The sequence below is a fragment of the Microcaecilia unicolor genome, chromosome 3, assembly GCF_901765095.1.
Source record: "Microcaecilia unicolor chromosome 3, aMicUni1.1, whole genome shotgun sequence".
In the NCBI taxonomy this organism is placed as follows: Eukaryota; Metazoa; Chordata; class Amphibia; order Gymnophiona; family Siphonopidae; genus Microcaecilia; species Microcaecilia unicolor.
In genome coordinates this window covers 373,800,151-373,817,817 of record NC_044033.1, presented here as the reverse complement: position 1 = coordinate 373,817,817, position 17,667 = coordinate 373,800,151, and the positions used below count along the sequence as shown (strand labels likewise).

The window sequence follows — 17,667 nt, the reverse complement described above, 5'->3', positions numbered from 1 at the left end:
TTTGTGGGTTTTTTTTTTTTGTTTTGACAGCTGGGCCTTTGTGGCATGCGCAGAGCAGCCAGCATAACGCTTGGGCTGCTCTGCGCATGCTTTAGGCGCTGATTAACGACGGGTTTAACGATTCTGTGATACATCCTACCTACTTTGCAATACCGATCCGAACATTTCTGGAGTGGTTTTGTAGTGCATGCCTCGTTTTTTAAAAATCGTTAAGCACTTTTACGATTCTTATTTTTTAACGTTTGGTTGATGCATCTGGGTCCTAGTCCTTAAGAGGGCAATTCTATAATTTAGGTGCCCACATATACATATCTCTTGCATGCATGCATAAATATATATGTATATAGAATATCAGCAGTTATGCACATTAGTGTACACTTACCCAGAGAAAGTGTCAGCAATTCGTTTTAAGTGATATTCTGCAACAGTAAGTTTAAGTACAACTCGCCTATTTAATTTTAGAACTGTCTCCTAAAATCTGCTTGTATATTACTACTTCGCTTTTCTCATCATGCTGACCAAGAACATGCAATACCAAATGTTTATTACTAACATTCTTCCACTACTCATGATGTATTGTAAGCCACTTTGAGCCTGCAAAGAGGTGGGATAAGGTGGGATACAAATGCAACAAATAAAAAAAGAAAGCAAGAAAAAAAGAAAGTACCATTGTGCATAAATACAAGAATGTTTTAAGCTATGCGAGTCCCTGCTGCATGTAGACATCTACAGTTGTACCAGATCTATAGCTGGTATAACTGTGGGCACCTAAGTGTAAGGTACACCTTTTGGATATACTAGTATTCCGTAATAGAACCTGGGTACCCAGACACCCATTGCCTTTATGGAATAGGCTCCCACTGCACTGCTCATCCCTGGGGCACCTAAAAATGGAGATGCCCTTGTAGAATTGCTTTCTAAGATGTAAGATGTAGTACCCCTCACCGCCAATCTTAGAAATAAAACAGAAAAGAGATTTAAAAAAAACAACCTGAAAATACACTAAGAATGAGCCAAACGAACATTTAATGATGATGAAGGTTTTATGTACGGCGAATCCGTGCACTGTATTTCTAGAAATGGAAATTCCCGGTTTCCGCGGCGCCGCTGAGTCACTCGTCTCTACTACACATTGTTGTTCATTACACCCTTTGTTCCTTCGCGCTTCTGTCTGCTGCCGCGATGCAAACGCAGCTGGGAGTTATAGTTCCCCGGCGAGACCTTCTACACGGGAGCTTACGTGGCTGAGACTACTAGTCCCGGCGGGCCGTGCGGGCCGTGCGGGCCGTTGCCGGTTAGAGTGGGCGGAGAAGGCGGGAGGGAGACAGACTACTACTACTACCTAGTAGCAGCCAGCAGCCAGTAGCAGAGGGAGCGAGAGATGGCTGGGAGTGGGGAAGGGATGGCGGAGGAGCGCCAGGAAGAGGAGGAAGCAGCGGTAGTGCAGGACGGAACTGAGGAAGGTGCCATGTCCCGCTCTGACAGGTAAATCCGGGGCTGAGTTGGGCGCAGTATGCCGGACGGGAAGTGTGGAGACGGACTAGTGCCTCCCGGATGCGCCTTCTCTCCTTCCAGACACAACACCCCATGCGGGCTAAAGACCTGAGGGAGGCTCTCCCTCCAGACACATCACTCCATGCGGGCTACAGAGCTGCCAGAGCCTTTTCCCCAGACACCGCCCCAAGTGGACTAGAGAGTTGCTAGAAGACTCTCCCTCCAGACACGCCATCCCGTGCACCCTCCAGAGATAAACCACACGGGTTACAGTCTCTCTCTAGATAGCACCGCTCCATGCGGGTTACAGAGCGGCCAGAGAGTTACTCTTGCTCAGTATGATCAAAAACTACACCTTCTGTTCCTACTTCCTAGCTCTGCTAGGCTATAACACAACGTATGTCCAGCGCTACCAGAGTGTGTTCAGTACCCAGCTCTGCCAGCGTGTAATCCAAATAGTACACCTAACCGCAACCAGTTTTTAATACAACAGACAACTGATATTGCTAATATAGAAGGTAATAAGATAACGCTTAACCGGTGACCACTACTTTTAATATACAGTATAATACAGTCAGTGATCAACTCTTCCAGTCAGTGATCAGCACTCCAGTATATGTCACAACCAGTAATTAAAGATGGCCAGCATACAATTTAGTACTCCTGGGGAATTCCGTGCAAAAAAAAAAAGAGAATTTTTTTTATTTTCAAAATAACACAGTATAATTATTTTTGAGTAATATATAACTTTTTTTTAGTATATTACCCAAAAATGTAGACTTTTTAATGTTTTGTGAAGTCACTTGAGTGCTGTAAAAGGACAATATAAGACCCAGCCCCACCACATAAATCTGGAAAACCCTCAGATTTCCCTCTTCTGTAGACTTGACCCTTTCACTCCACACTGAGTCCCCCACAGTTTTTTTCCCTCCATCTTGAGTTGATGCCCCAGATTCACTCTCTTTGCCCCCCCCCCCCAAAAAAAAACAAACAAACAAACCTGTTCTACCCACCTCAGGCTGAACTCTCCAGCTCATTGTTCTACAATACCCTTCAAGTTCACTCTTGCCCATCTTGCATTCTCTCCCCCTTCAAGGCTCAATTAATTTCTCCCTCAGCTCTTTCTCTCAATTTATCTCTCCTGCAGCTTGCTTCCTCTGTCATAGTAAGAGTAAATGATGGCATATAAAGACCAGCATGACCCCTCAAGACTGGTCAGAAAAGCAGCCAAGGTTGTACCTACAACTCCATGTGGGTTATCTCCCTTGTCTTTAGGGTTTGTGCTGACACCTGGTACAATCTATCCTCCTCTATGCCTCTTTATTTCCATTGAAATTGTGAAAGTTATTTTAAGGCATGGTAGAGTAGCCTAATGGTTAGTGCAGTGGTCTGAGAACCAAGGGAACTGAGCTCATTTCCCACTGCAGCTCCTCGTTGCTCTGGGCAAGTTACTTAATCCTCCATTGCCTAGGTTACAAATTAAGTACCTGTATATAATATGTAAACTGCTTTGATTGTGACAACAGAAAGATGGTATATCAAATCCCATCCTCTTCCCTTCCCTACCGTGAGTGTAAATGCTCACATTTTTCTTCCATCTTCATGCCAACTGGTTGGGTTTTCATAATGCCTGTAATGTATAAGCATAAGTTAGATTTGCATAGATTGCCTTCTTGGTTGTGCATATTTATCTCATGCATATTCATTGTGGATATCATGATAACCTGACTGGCTAGGTGTGCCCTGAAGACTGGGTTGAGAAGTGAAGAAAGCATTTCCAGATGTTGCGTTTCAATTTCCCTCCTTTCAAATTCATGTCCTATAGTTCTGTAGCCTCACAGTTTTTAGAAACGTTTGTTTTGTTCCTTATAATATAGCTATTTCATTCTTGAAAGACAATATCTCCCCTGTCACTCTTATCCTCCAGGATATACTGTACTTATTCAAATCTCACACATCCTCTGGCATGATTCATTACCGTTTTGGTCACTTTCTGATGAACGTTTTCATGTCTTTTTACATCTTTGGAAAGATAAGGTTTCCGAAACTGAACATAGTACTACAAATGCGGTCTCGCCAACAACTTGTACAGGGGCATTGCAACCTCCTTTTCTTTTTTCTGCTGGTTATGACCCTCTCAATGCGGCCAACTGATTCTGTGCTGTGTTCTTCATTATTTGCATTCCATCAGGTCTGCTCAATATGCCCTCTTAAACTACATCAGTAAGCAAGCATGAATATAAACTAAGGATACACATCAAAAATTTAAAAAATGGTTTATAAGGCCAAAGCATATAAATCAACTTATGTTATTTCAAAATAAAAAGGTACAGACTTAAAATAAAAAAAACATGTAATATTTAAAACCAGTAGCTCAATAAAAGTAGAGATAAAAAAGAAAGACATACAATAACATGTGTTTCCAATGTATAAAAAATCATAAACACATCACCATCTGGTTTATGAAACCTATATAAATAGATCAATGGCAAAGAATGCCTAAATCAGAACAAATGGATCAGTGTAAGCCTATATTATATAGGTGCAAATAGATGCAAAGCTAATCCATAAATCTATGAGTGTATAAAACGTAGGTGATTCAGACCCAAGTAAAATATTTTAAAAATGCAATGATAATAAATAAACAGAACATTTAAAACATGTGGATTAGTTATTAAGATGCTTATAAAACACGATCCAAAATAGATTGACAATTTGAATAACAAAAAGCAAAAATGTTAAAAATGTGTGTTCAAAATAGTGAAAACTTAAAGCACAGAAGAGTCAAGTTAGGATGCACAAAAACGTCAAGCACAGGAGAGTAAACTTCAGATGCAGAAGTGTGCATGAAAACATGATTCAGGAAAACTCAAAGTGAATAAGTGTCAACCAATATATATCAATGAATAATGTAAGTGTACAGTTATTAAACAAAGGTACTTATGAAATGGCAATATAAACAAAAAAAAACAACAATCTGATGGACACACAGAATGAAAAATGAAAAAATAAAATAAAAAAGCAAACTAATTGTAATAAGCAATGAATGTCAAAAAGAACTTACCATGCAGAAGTTGGAAAACAACTGTCAGTAATCCCGCCAAAATCTCTTACTAAAATAGGTCGCTTGTGTGATTAAAAAAAAAATAGGCACATTCACATGACGTCACGACATGCCTCCAAGGAAACTAATGCATAGATGGCTTTGGCATATAAAACAGGACAGTTCTAATAAAATTTTAAGAAAATGTAAACATCCATATTTTAAAAAATAGATATCTAAAAACCACATATGCTTAAAGAGCGTTTTTGATGAAATATGCACTGAGTCTCATCAGTGAGATAAAATATCCATGCCAATTATAAACATCATGAATTGGTGTATGTTGATGAAATATAATCTTCATCAATTTTAAACATTATGGATTAGCTTATAGTAATTATGAACAACCCAAAAACTACGCTAAAATGAATCCATGGTCATTTTAATACATACAGCTTAATCAATATAAGCTATATTTCCGTACTAGAGATAATGTAAATACATATCAGCTAGTCCACTGTAAAATAATGGAATTGTGAGACTGAAAGATGCTGTGAATCACTATATGGAAAATGATGAAGAAAAAGCAAATGTGCTAAACAAATATTTCTGTTTTCATGGAAGAAAATCCTGAAGAAGGACTACGATTGACTGGTAAAGGCACATATGAGAATGGAGCGGATATTGCACTCTTCACGGACGAGAGTGTTTATGAACAACTTGAAAATCTTAAAGGTGGACAAAGTCATTGGACTGGACGGGATCCATCCCAGGATATTAAGGAAGCTCAGAGAGGTTCTGGCAGGTCCTCTTAAAGATTTGTTTAATAAATCCTTGGAGATGATGGGGGTTCTGTGGAATTGGAGAAGAGCGGCTGCAATCCCTCTTCACAAAAGTGGTGACAGAGAAGAAGCTGGAAACTACAGACCAGAAGCCTCACTTCAGTTATTGGAAAAGTAATGGAAGCAATGCTGAAGGAAAGGATAGTGAATTTCCTGGAATCCAATAAGTTGCAAGATTTGAGACAACATGGTTTTACCAAAGGTAAATCGTGCCAAATGAATCTCATTGAATTCTTTGACCAGAGAATTCAATCAAGGACGTATGATAGATGTAATCTACTTAGATTTCAGTAAATCCTTTGACACTGTTCCTCATAGGAGGCTGTTGAATAAACTTGACAGGCTGAAGATAGGACCCAAAGTGGTGAGCTGGATTAGGAACTGGTTGACAGACAGACGCCAGAGGGTGATGATTAATTGAATTCACTCGGAGAAGGGAAAGGTGGAGTGTCTCAAGGATTGGTGCTGTTCAATTTATTTGTGAGTGATGTTGCTGAAGGGTTAGAAGGTAAAGTTTGCCTTTTTGTGTATGATACCAAGATTTGTAACAGAGTGGACACCCTGGAAGAAGTGGAGAACATGAAAAAGGATCCTCGGAAACTAGAAGAATGGTCTAATGTTTGGCAATTAAAATTCAGTGCAAAGAAGTGCAATATGATGCACTCAGGGAGTAGAAATCCATGGGAGATGTATGTGTTAGTAACATGGTAGATGACTTTCCACCTATCAGGCTCATTTTTGAAAGAGATGGACGTCCATATTTCAATGTAAATCGGAACATGGACGTCCATCTCTCAGAGGCGTTCAAATCGGTATAATGGAAACCCGATTTTGGACGTCTCCAACTGCCGTCCGTCGCAAGGACGTCTTAATTTCAAGGGGGTGTGTCGGAGACTTGGTGAAGGTGGGACTTGGGTATGCCTAACTCTTGGATGTCTTTGAGCCATAATCGAAAAAAGCAGGGACGTCCTAAAGTAAATCTTGGGACGTTTTCACCCGGACGTGTTTTTTTTACGAATAAGGCACAAAAAGGTGCCTGAAATGACCAGATGACCACCTGAGGGAATTGGGGATGACCTCCTGTTACTCCACCAGTAGTCACTAACCCCCTCCCACCCTCAAAAAACATCTTTAAAAATATTTTGTGCCAGCCTCAGATGTCATACTCAGGTCCATGACAGCGCATACAGGTCCCTGGAGCAGTTTTAGTGTGTGCAGATGCACTTCAGACAGGCAGACCCAGGCCCTTCCCTCCCTGTTTGTTACATTTGTGGAGGAAACAGTGAGCCCTCCAAAACCCACTGTACCCACATCTAGGTGCCCCCCTTCACCCGTAAGGACTGTGGTAGTGGTGTACAGTTGAGGGTAGTGGGGTTTTATTTTTGGGGGGGGGGGGTTTGGGGGCTCAGCACACATGGTAAGGGAGCTATGTACCTGGGATCAATTTATGAAGTCCACTGCAGTGCCCCCTAGGGTGCCCGGTTGGTGTCCTGGCATGTCAGGGGGACCAGTGCACTACAAATGTTGGCTCCTCCCACTACCAAATGGCTTGCATTTGGACGTTATAGACATGGATGTCTTTGGTTTTGAAAATTGCCGAAAGTCAAAGACGTCCATGTCTAGGGACTTCCAAATCCAAGGACGTCCTTGGTATTTTCGAAACGAAAAATGGACGTCCATCTTTTTTCAAAAATACGGTTTTCCCCGCCCCTGGATTTGGACGTTTTACAAAGACGTCCAAATTACAACTTGGGCATTTCTTTTGAAAATGCCCCTCTATTTAAATGAAGACCATGAGGCTAAGATATTCTACTGTAGTGAAATCAAATCAGTATCACCACCTCACTGTCTTTTCTGAATGCTCTTTATGACAAAAAAAATTTAGATCATCTGTCGAGTGATCCAGCAAATTCCAAAGGTGCAGAAGTCACATTCCTGAAAATACAGCTTCTATGTTCTATAAGTCTGGTTTTAATCACTTGGTTTTCCCAACATAGAGCAAACTGCAAGGACTACTGTAACGGAATCTATGAGGGATGCAAAGATCAAATCATAAAGAAACTTCAGACCGCCCAAAACACAGCAGCCAGTTTTATATTTGGAAAAACGCGTTTTGACAGCACCAAACCACTCCGAGAAAAACTACATTGGCTACCAATCAAAGAACACATCTCTTTCAAAATCTGCACAACTGTTCATAAAATTATGTATTGCGAGGCACTGGGATACATAGCAGACCTCATCGACCTGCCAACCAGAAACACTACAAAATCTGCACGATCATACCTAAATCTCTACTACCCAAGCAACAAAGGACTCGAATACAAATCCACTTATGCATCCAGCTTTTCCTACTTAATCGCACAACTGTGGAATGCACTGCCAAAAGCAGTAAAAACTACGCTCGACCACCTAAATTTCTGGAAAGCGCTAAAGACAGAACTGTTCAGAAGAGCATACCCCACCGACCCAACATAAAATACCTGGACACTTGCGACACAATGTAAGCAAAGACCGTAATGGACTTTACCTGACTCTTCCTCCCCTCTCTCTCTCTTAAGTTTCCCCAGTTGTAGATACCATACATGTACCTCATTCTACCACAATATCACTTTGTATTCATTCAAACCATGTATTTGTTCCAGGGCTTTTTTTGAGGGGGTACTTGGGGGTACTGAGTACTGGCACCTTTTTCATTGTCTGCTAAAAGTGACCCATGGTCCCCAATTTTTAATGAAAGAGCTCAAGCTCCTCACACCAATTCTGCCTTGTCATAGATTCTGTGACTGGTTGCAGGGGGCCTGGCTATTGTGGGGTGGGTCCCTTAGTGATCACCCCACCCCCTGAAGGGTGGCCTGGCATTTGAGTACCGGCACCTTTTTCGCTAGAAAATATGCACTGATTTGTTCGGACCTAAATTGGCTAACGCCGGTAACGGTAATATGTAAGCCACATTGAGCCTGCAAAAAGGTGGGAAAATGTGGGATACAAATGTAACAAATAATAATAATAGTATATCACGTGAGTTGAATTGCACATGGTGGACAGTGTTGTTCAAAATACTAGGCCAAAATACTTCAGTAAAAGTAAAAAGTAGTGAAGAACACATTAAAAAAATTTACTTATGTAAAAGTGTAAAAGTTATTGCCTAATATACTTTTTGAGTAAAAAGTAAAAGCACCACTACTACAATGAACGCAACTATTATTAACTTATTTGCCCAACAACTTTATTGCTCTGCATTTCAATCCATTTTGAAAATGATTGTCATTTATGCGAGTGTGCCTGTGAGTCATTAATCCAGCACAGCTAAAAAGGTTCAACTTCACAAGCAGAAAGTAGATTATTTAGTCTGATGAAAAGTTCTTTCAAATCGAGCCAGTTTGCAATATTAATGATGTCTTCTGACTGGGTCTGCAGTTTATGATCAAGGGAATCTCTGAAACATTTGAGTTTCATATAGCAAACAGTACTTCATCATCATTATTGTCATTATCATCTACATTAGAAGTAGTGGTGTCTGATTCATCATTTGCATCTTCATCTTTATCTTCATATCATCATCATGCTGTCCAATTACAAAGAAAGCTTTCACAAAGTTGGAATCGTTGTTCTAACAATTTTTCATCTGATGGCAAACTCTGTTTGAATATCTTTGAGAAATGATACAAGAACATCAAATTTGTGGGAACCCTTCAGTCTTAAGGCCAAACAAACAGACTTCCTCTCTAAAGAGTCTATCAATCCGATGGGCAATCACCCCAATGTAAAATTTCTCATGGGATGACATACAGTCTGTTGTGATAGAGGCATATCTGTTCACCAAGAACTGCTACCAGCTTCAGCTTCATCACCTCTTTATGGTTCAACAATTTTTATTGATGACAAAAAAAAACCACATATCAGTTACCAAATACTAATAAACAGACATCAAAAGTTTTACAGTTGTTCACTCCACTCCCAAACCCAGGTACCAAACTAACACCAGAAAATCAAACTCCTACTCCTCAGGAGAAGCACGAGAACCATACGAACTCCAACGACAACTCCCGAGAATAGTAAAAGAAAACCACAAAAGAATTTGAGGGTCTAAACTCTGGTGACCCTCCAACTCCCTCAACAAGCTAACCTACCAACCCCCCCTCCCCCCACACACTGCCTTACCCCTTCAAAGCCCCCCCCCCCCCCCATCTGTGGTACTGGAGAAGCAAGAAAGAAAAGATTTGCAAATAAAAGATCATGACCCCTTGGTAATAATATATATAATAATAAACCTCCCAGATTTTAAGAGAGCGAACTTTATGCTTAAAGGAACCCTTCGCCTCCCTTGCCTCCTAGGTGGCAAGCAGGTGAACTTGATTTCTCCAAGGCCAGTAGGACAGACCAAGTGACAAGGTCAGTACTGTAAGATACACTTCTGTGCCACCAACGTAAGCTAATGGAGCAACATGGCTCATTCCCTAGAGACTCCCTTATCTGGACTAGGTTGGTCCACGATCAACCATTTCATAGAGCCACAAATTGTACATCTAAAAATAAACTCCAAAAAACACAGAGGACCAGAAGGCTTGAATCCTTTTTCAGCACCAAAAAGAGTGGAGAAAGATGCCCTCAGCAGCAGCACATTTATTACAAGTAGGTGAGTGCCCCCTCCCCATCCTAGAGTTGAAGCTGCATAAGGAAGGACCCGAAAGTAGCACTCCTGAAGCCAGGTGCCTGAGACCAAACATGGAATGCCACCAGTAGCAGCCCAAATATTTCAGTCTCTTGAGGAGTGGCCCAAATCCCTATCCCATTTATCTTGGAGCTCTCTGAAGTCGGTCCCTGGCACCACCCATTGAAGTGCCCTATGAATAACCAGAAACAGAAACCCCTTGTACAGAAATATAAAATAAAACCCAACCCAATTCAATCTCCATACTAATACTAAGTGCTCCCTCATCCAATGGAGCAACATAATGCTTAATTTGACAGTATGCAAATCGATGCCACCAATGCACTACAATATGTTTCTGGAGATCTTCAAAAGACACAATCCTACCATTGCCAGCCAAAATATTCTCTATTTGTACTGTGCCCTGCCTCTCCCAATCTAGAAACACTACATTTTCCATTCCAGGCTGAAAATCCCCATTCCCCCTAATAGGTAATTGATCTGTAATCCTAGGATCCCCCCTCCCCCCAAGTAAACTGAATATACACCACAGTACACGTAGCGGCTTAAGTAGGACATTCCCTTGCACCTGTACTGGCAATCGAGCAAAAGTGCATGAAGAAGATAAAAACATTTATAGTAGGCAAAAAAAGCCTGTTCCCATTTCAAAGGGTTATGCCAGCATTTCAGACAAACCCAGTCACGCAGGTACTGAAAAAGGCAAGCCTGATTGTACCATTTAAAGTCCAGAATGCCCAAGCCACCCCAGCCCAGCTGCCCATCAAGAAAGAAAACCGCACTTTTGCCTTCTTGCCTGCCCAGTATAAGCGATTGAAAAGCCGATACTGGCAACCTAAGTCTTTCCGTGTCAGACTAAGGATAGGATCTGCAGAAGATAGAGGCACCTGGGAAATATGACCATTTGGATAAGATGAACCCTATCCAGTAAAGAAACTGGTAAATCCCTCCAGCCTTCCAACTGTTTCCGGGTGGTCTCCAGCTCCCAGGGTATATTAACAGAGTACAGTGAAGTTACCATAATGAAGAGTTGGATGCCCAACTAAGTAAAATAGTCGTCCGCCCACCTTAAATGAAATCCCTCACCCTACAAGGTCTTAACCTGCACTGACTACAGTAGCATCTTGGACTTAGTTTTAAATGAAAGCCCGTGTAATCCCCATATTCCTGAAATTATTCCAATAACTGACCATGAGTCCCGGGGGTGCAAGATTTGAACCAGAATATGATCCACAAAGGCTGCTGCCTTAAAACAATCAGAGCCTGTCAGGACACCAACAATATCTGGTCTATCATGAAAATCACACAAAAGTGGATCCAGCGTCAGCACAAATAGCAAAGGGGCAACCCTGCATAGTACCGTGCAAGATAGGAAAGCAATCAGATATGCAATCATTAATTGACAAAAATGCTTGAAGGGCAGAATATAAAGATTTAATAATTGAGACAGAATAACCCTGAAAACCGTAGGTCTCCCAAGTTGCATATAAAGTCCCACTTCACTGTCAAATGCTTTCTCAGCATCTAAACTGATTAACAATGATGCTCCCCTTATCCTTGCCCTCTGCTCCAATGAAAGAAGAAAATCTTCCTCATTTTTGGTAATAGATCTCCCCTTAGTAAAGCCCACTAGAGATTAATGGATCAAGGACAGAAGTAACCCCACCAGCCTATTCAGCAAGATTAACAATTTAGCCTCAAAATTTAACCTTAAGAGAGGCCTATAAGATTCCAATAATAACGAGTCTTTCCCTGGCTTCAGGAGTGCTATAATTTTTGCCAGGCTCAAAGAAGGAGGTGATGCCTCCGCATTAACCATAACATTAAGCATATTTGTAAGATCACCAACCACTTTCTCCCCCAATAGTTTTTAAAAATCTGGCTGGTAACCGTCAGATCCCTGGGCCTCCAGCAAAGGGGTCTTTCGAATGGCACCCTTCCAATCCTCTCGAACAATGAAAGGCACTGGGAGTGCCTGGAATTTAGATGTGTAAAATCTGCAAGCTCTCTATACTGAGGATCAATTGAAGTGCTCTAGGCAGAGTATGTTGCGGATTAAAAGATCATCTGCATATTCTAAAAGCATTATAGTCTACCCATGCATGTGTATCCCAGCTACTCCCGCATCTACTCACAACACACAAAGCAAAGGCTCTAAAGATAAAAGAAACGGGGGGGGGGGGGGGGGGGGGGGAACACCTGTGCCTTGGGCAATGTCAAAAGAAGGCGTGTGTATTCCGTTAACCAACAGGGAAGCCTGGGTATGAACATACAAAGTGGAGACCACCTGATAAAGTCAACCCTTCATGCCCACATAGCTCAAAGTATTAAAAAGGGCCAGTGAACCTGGTCAAACACCCGTTCGGCATCCAAACTTGCAACTAACAGAGGGACCTGTATTTGGGAACCATGTAATATTGCTAATAGGTTCCGCATGTTCACGGACGGACGTCCCTTGACAAAGCCAATCTAGTCATCCATTATTAACCCTGGCAAGCAGCCCGCCGATCTGTCAGCCAAAATCTGAGATAAAATCTCCATATTTGTAAGAGAAATAGGCTGAATGGCTGGCCTACCAGGCTTAAGCAAAAGACTAATAAATGCCAAGTTGGCATGTGGGGGGAAATTGGCTTTGCACAATAACCTGTATATAATAATCCAGCAAAGGACCTATGAGCTTTTGCTGCAACTTGGGAGATGCTATCAGCTAAAGATGTTTTCGTATCTTTTCCCACTTATCTTTTTTGAAATATCAAGCCTAAGAGAATATAAGTCATTTGAGGATTGTTGGGGAATATTTAAATGTTCGAGTATCTATCTATATTTTGATATTATGTAGTGATTCAACATTATAGTAGTTCATAACCAGTAAAATATAAAACAAAATTGGTAATGATAATTAAAAATATGAAGGGCTTTTATGACCAATGATGGTGATATGACTGTAAGGTTCTTCCATGCATTCCTTATTGGAAGTATGAGAGCCACTGAGATCTTTTCCCTTCATTAGTAATTAAGTATAATTACATGCTTGAGTATCTTTCTCTAGTGAGGGGTCTATCTATAGATTTGTATCATCGATAAGATTTAGTCCCTGTTAGTCCATTAGTAGATATTGTAGTCCCTTTTTTATAATCATTTGCATCACGTTTTATTTTTTCTAACTTGTCTTAATATTCCTAAAACTATCCAACTTTCTTTTTACATCATCTATAATCGTTTAAAAATTATCACTTCATTCTTCAGAACATCAGTCTTTTCATTCAAAGTGGCTTTCAATACATCATTTTTCCTCTTTGAGGTTTCATCTATCAAATCAAGGGAACATTTATTTAAAATGGCGCACCACTGATCTAAAAATACTTGGTCGTCTACAAGTAGACGAGGCCCCTTCATGCCCCTGAGGCCTCTTGGGATAAATTAAGAGCGACACTACTGTAGTAAAGTTGTATAATAAAGTTCATTATGAATAACATTCTTCCTTAACCATTTCAGTCCACTTGTTAACAAATGTTTCCAGGGTTGCTTCATCTTTATCAAAAGGTGAAGGTTCTTGCAATAAATGTTGGCGGCATTCCTCAGGAAAACTTAAAACATTGTCCCAGGGCTGGAAAGCCATGGTTGTCCTTCAATTGAACAAAGAAAGGAGAAAAATAGAGGGACTAGTCTCCACACCTTTAAAGATAGCAGCAAAACAGTGGAGATGACCAAAAGACCAGTGTGCAGCCAGAAAAAGGGAAATGGGACTTGATATACCGCCTTTCTGAAGTTTTTGCAACTAAATTCAAAGCGGTTTATATATATTCAGGTACTTATTTTTGTACCAGGGGCAATGGAGGGTTAAGTGACTTGCTCAGAGTCACAAGGAGCTTCAGTGGGGATCAAAGCCTTCAGAAAGGTCCTTTATTGAAAGCTGCTGAGATAACATTAATTGAGAGCAAATTTCTGTTCAAGGGACTAGACACGAGCCATGTTTTGCCTTTATTGCCTGCATCAGTAGCCCTCAATAAGTCTTGGGCACAGTGGAGTGCCACAGGCATCTGTCCTATATCTGATTCTGTTCATTATATTGGTGATGAATATTGTGAAGGGTTAAAATTTATTTATTTAAAAAATGTATAACCCGCACACACAGCTCAAGTCTTAGCAAAGTGACACATGGGCATAATGACTTACTTCTTTAGAGTTTCTGTTTATTGGGCCCTCCTTAGATAATTCTCTTTATTTAGGTATTTCTGCTAAATTAGTACATATGTAGGATTCAGCTTATTCAGAATACAGCAGCAAGATTGTTCTGTTGTAAGTCTAAGTTTGACCATGTTTGTCCACTGTTTGGAGAACTACACTGGCTTTCAGTGCAGGCCTGAATACATTTTAAGGTGGTGTGTCTGATTTTCAAAACTTTAGAAGGCCATTGTCCCAATGGTTTGGTCCTTTTTGATTAATTTGTTGGGCTTATTTATAGAAAGTCGTAAGTGTAATTATCATATCTGCTTTTGGGTTTCTCCTCTGCTAAAATTGTTAAATATACATTGTTAGTAAATTCATTTATGTATTAGCGAAAATCTGGAACGACTCTTCTATGTGTTTGTTTTCGAAAGTTGGTGAAATCATATTTGCTTCCTAAATTTTTGTAATAGGTTTTTCCTCCTTATTTTAGCGATGATTGTAATTCCTGGCTATTGTACCAGTAATTTCTTTTGTTACCCCACTTTGAACCTTATTAAGGGATTAGTGGGGTAATAAGTCCTATAAGATAAGTTAAAGATAAGTGTGCTGTAAATGAATACAGTGAAAAAGATGTTGGATGGCTTTGAAGTTTGTTTTTTCCCTCTAAGGAAGTAGCCTGTGTAATGTAGAGTTCATGTACATCATTATCTTTATATGATTTCATTGGTCAATTGAAAGGCACCATAGCTTACTTAAGGGGTCGATGTGGAAAGCGGTGCAGTAAAAGCACTGACCACACAACTTCATCATAAACTTTCCATAAAATTTCTGGTGGGATGCAGTATTCAATGAGCATGCACATTACCACTGTGTTAAAAATGTGGCAGTAATCCACAGTTTATTGCAAAACTAGGAATAAATGCCCGTTTCTGAGGGCAATGAAACGGGCACTAGCAAGGGGCCCCCTCCCTCCGAGCTACTTGCCTTGTTCGGTGTTGGCGTCGCTGTGTGTGGGTAGGGTTTTGTTTTTTTTTTGTTTGCTGCGCCTCTGTGGCCGTGCCTGTGGCGTTTCGGTTTCGGGCCTCGAGTGTTATAGCTCCGCCCTCGACGTCATGACGTTTTGACGCGAGGGCGGTGCAGACACTCCAGGGCACCCCGGATATCTCGGGCGCCTCAACTTCCGTGGAGGCTTCAGAACGTTGGGGTTGCCTTTTATATATATAGATGTTGCCCCACTTGTCTGTATGAGGTGATTCCCTGATGTTTAATGGCACCCCTCCCTAAGGCCCCCTTAGACCCCTGTATCTCAAAAAAGGAAGGAGTGATGCCCACTCGCTTCTGCTTTGGCCCCACAGTCTTTCAAAATGGTAGGCTCTGACCATGCGCAATTCATCCTTATTTCATAGTCTGGGCAGAGACACTAGGGAATTGTTTTATTGTTGGGAGAAGGGGAACGGAGTTGGTGCCATTAAACACTAGGAACTGATGCAGAAAGCTATCGGGGCAGACAGGTTGGATTGGGGGGAAGGAGTGGGTGCACCCAGACGCACATACCTCCTAACTAACCCTTCTACGCTGCCCCAGACCTAATGAAAAATTTCCTGCATTGTGTGAGCATCATAAACCATTGTTTCCTTCTGTGCATTGCAGCAGAATGCTTAATGGTCTCATTACCATCCATTTTAATAGAGTTTGCGGCCATGTCTTCCGGGGAAGTTAAAACCCTTGCTCAACCCTAATGTACACATACAAACAGTAATAACTGTGCTGTTAGGCTTGCGGTAGCTTTTTGCATTGGCCTCTTATGTTTACAGTGTGTGGAAAGAGTTGATTTCTTTCAGCTTCTTAGTTGAAGGGTGCCCAAAGCCATAAAACCAGTTTCACAGTTAGTAGTACCAGCAGATCCTTCCATTGGAAGTCCCGGCAGAGAGGCTAGGATTTGAATTAATCTGGAAGCTGAGTTCTTTTCTGACTCAGAGATGACCCCTTTTAGAGGGGGGTGAGGCATTTTAAGGGGAAGCTGACCATTCTGTATGTGCTTTGTGGTTTGACACAGCATGTTCAAGACTCCATTTTCCAGTACAGTGTTTTTCATCTTTTCAGACACACAAATGTAAATTAATCCAATCTTAATATTTCCTTGCATCTCCCCTACTTTGTCTGTAAGAGAAACAGTAACCACTTTTCTCTTTCAGCTCAAGTTCATACAGAATCATCATCCATGCCACTGACTGCCTAGACAGAGAGCATTCATTTTCATGTCTAAATTTAACTCGGGATAAGCTTGTGAAGTTGCTTCTCCAGATTCCTATGCCTATGTTTGGAAGTCTTCCCCCTGTTGGAGAGCATTTTTACATGGTCTGGTGAATGTAATGAAGGGGAGCTTGCTGCTCTTTCTATAGAGCCCCAATCGGACTGTGGCTGACTGGTTGGCTGCTGTTCCTGATAGATTCTGTCCTATCTCACTTGAAAAGTATGAGCCCTGAAGGGAGTGAGTACTGTTATGGAGCAGTGATCTCAAGCCACTCCAACTTCAGCACTTCCAGCAGGTAGGAAAGAACTCAAGTCTCCTTCCCTTCAGCACATGGTGCTATCCACCTACCCTGCTAGTGAAGGAGAACAATGATGCTTATTAGAAATCTCAGAATAAATGTCTTGGGGGGTGTGGGGGGGTGTCACCCCAAAGTTCGGTTTGGTTTGGGAGTAAGGGGGGAGGATTAAAAAAAAATCCTGTTATAGCATAGGAATAGCCATACTGGGTCAGATCAGTGGTCTATCTAGTTCAATATCCTGCTTCATTCGGTGGCCTATTCAGGTCACAAGTACCTGACAGAAACTCAAATAGTAACACGATTCATGCTGCTGATCTCAGGGACAAGCAATGACTTTCCCCATGTTTATCTCAATTTCAGCCTATGGACTTTTCCTCCAGGAACTTGTCCAAAACTTTTTAAAACTTGGATAATGTTAACTGCTGATACCTCATTCTCTGGCAACGAGTTCCAGAGCTTTAACTATTCATTGAATGAAAAAAATATTTCCTTCTGTTCATTTTAAAAATAGTACCATGTAACTTCCTTGAGTGTCCCCTAGTCTGTCTTTTTGAAAGAGTAAAAAATGGATTTACATTTACCCATTCTATATCGCTAAGTATTTTGTAGACCTCATCATATCCTCCCTCAGCCGAGTCCTAACCTCTTAAGCCTTTCCTCATATGTGAGGAGTTCCATCCCCTTAATCATTTTGGTCACCTTTTTTTGAACCTTTACTAATTCTGCTATATTTTTTTTTAAGATACGGCGACCAGAATTGCACACAATACTCAAAGTGTGGTCGCACCATGGAGCAATACGGAGGCATTATAATATTCTTTGTCTTATTTTCTATCCCATTTCTAATAATTCCTAGCATCCTGCTGGCTTTTTTGGTCACCGCCACACACTGGG

The 17,667-nt window shown here is 41.1% G+C and overlaps 1 protein-coding gene across 2 annotated transcripts in view; it reads left to right on the top strand.

Annotated features, from left to right (window-relative positions):
* Positions 1-1,366: 1,366 nt before the first annotated feature.
* The window catches only part of LOC115466983 (uridine-cytidine kinase-like 1), a 114,352-nt gene continuing 98,051 nt past the window's right edge, over positions 1,367-17,667 (top strand). For both annotated transcript variants that reach the window (XM_030198593.1, XM_030198594.1), the window contains exon 1: positions 1,367-1,485. In XM_030198593.1, coding sequence (XP_030054453.1) covers positions 1,382-1,485 — 104 coding nt within the window. In that variant the 5' untranslated portion in view covers positions 1,367-1,381. The remainder of the gene's footprint in view (positions 1,486-17,667) is intronic.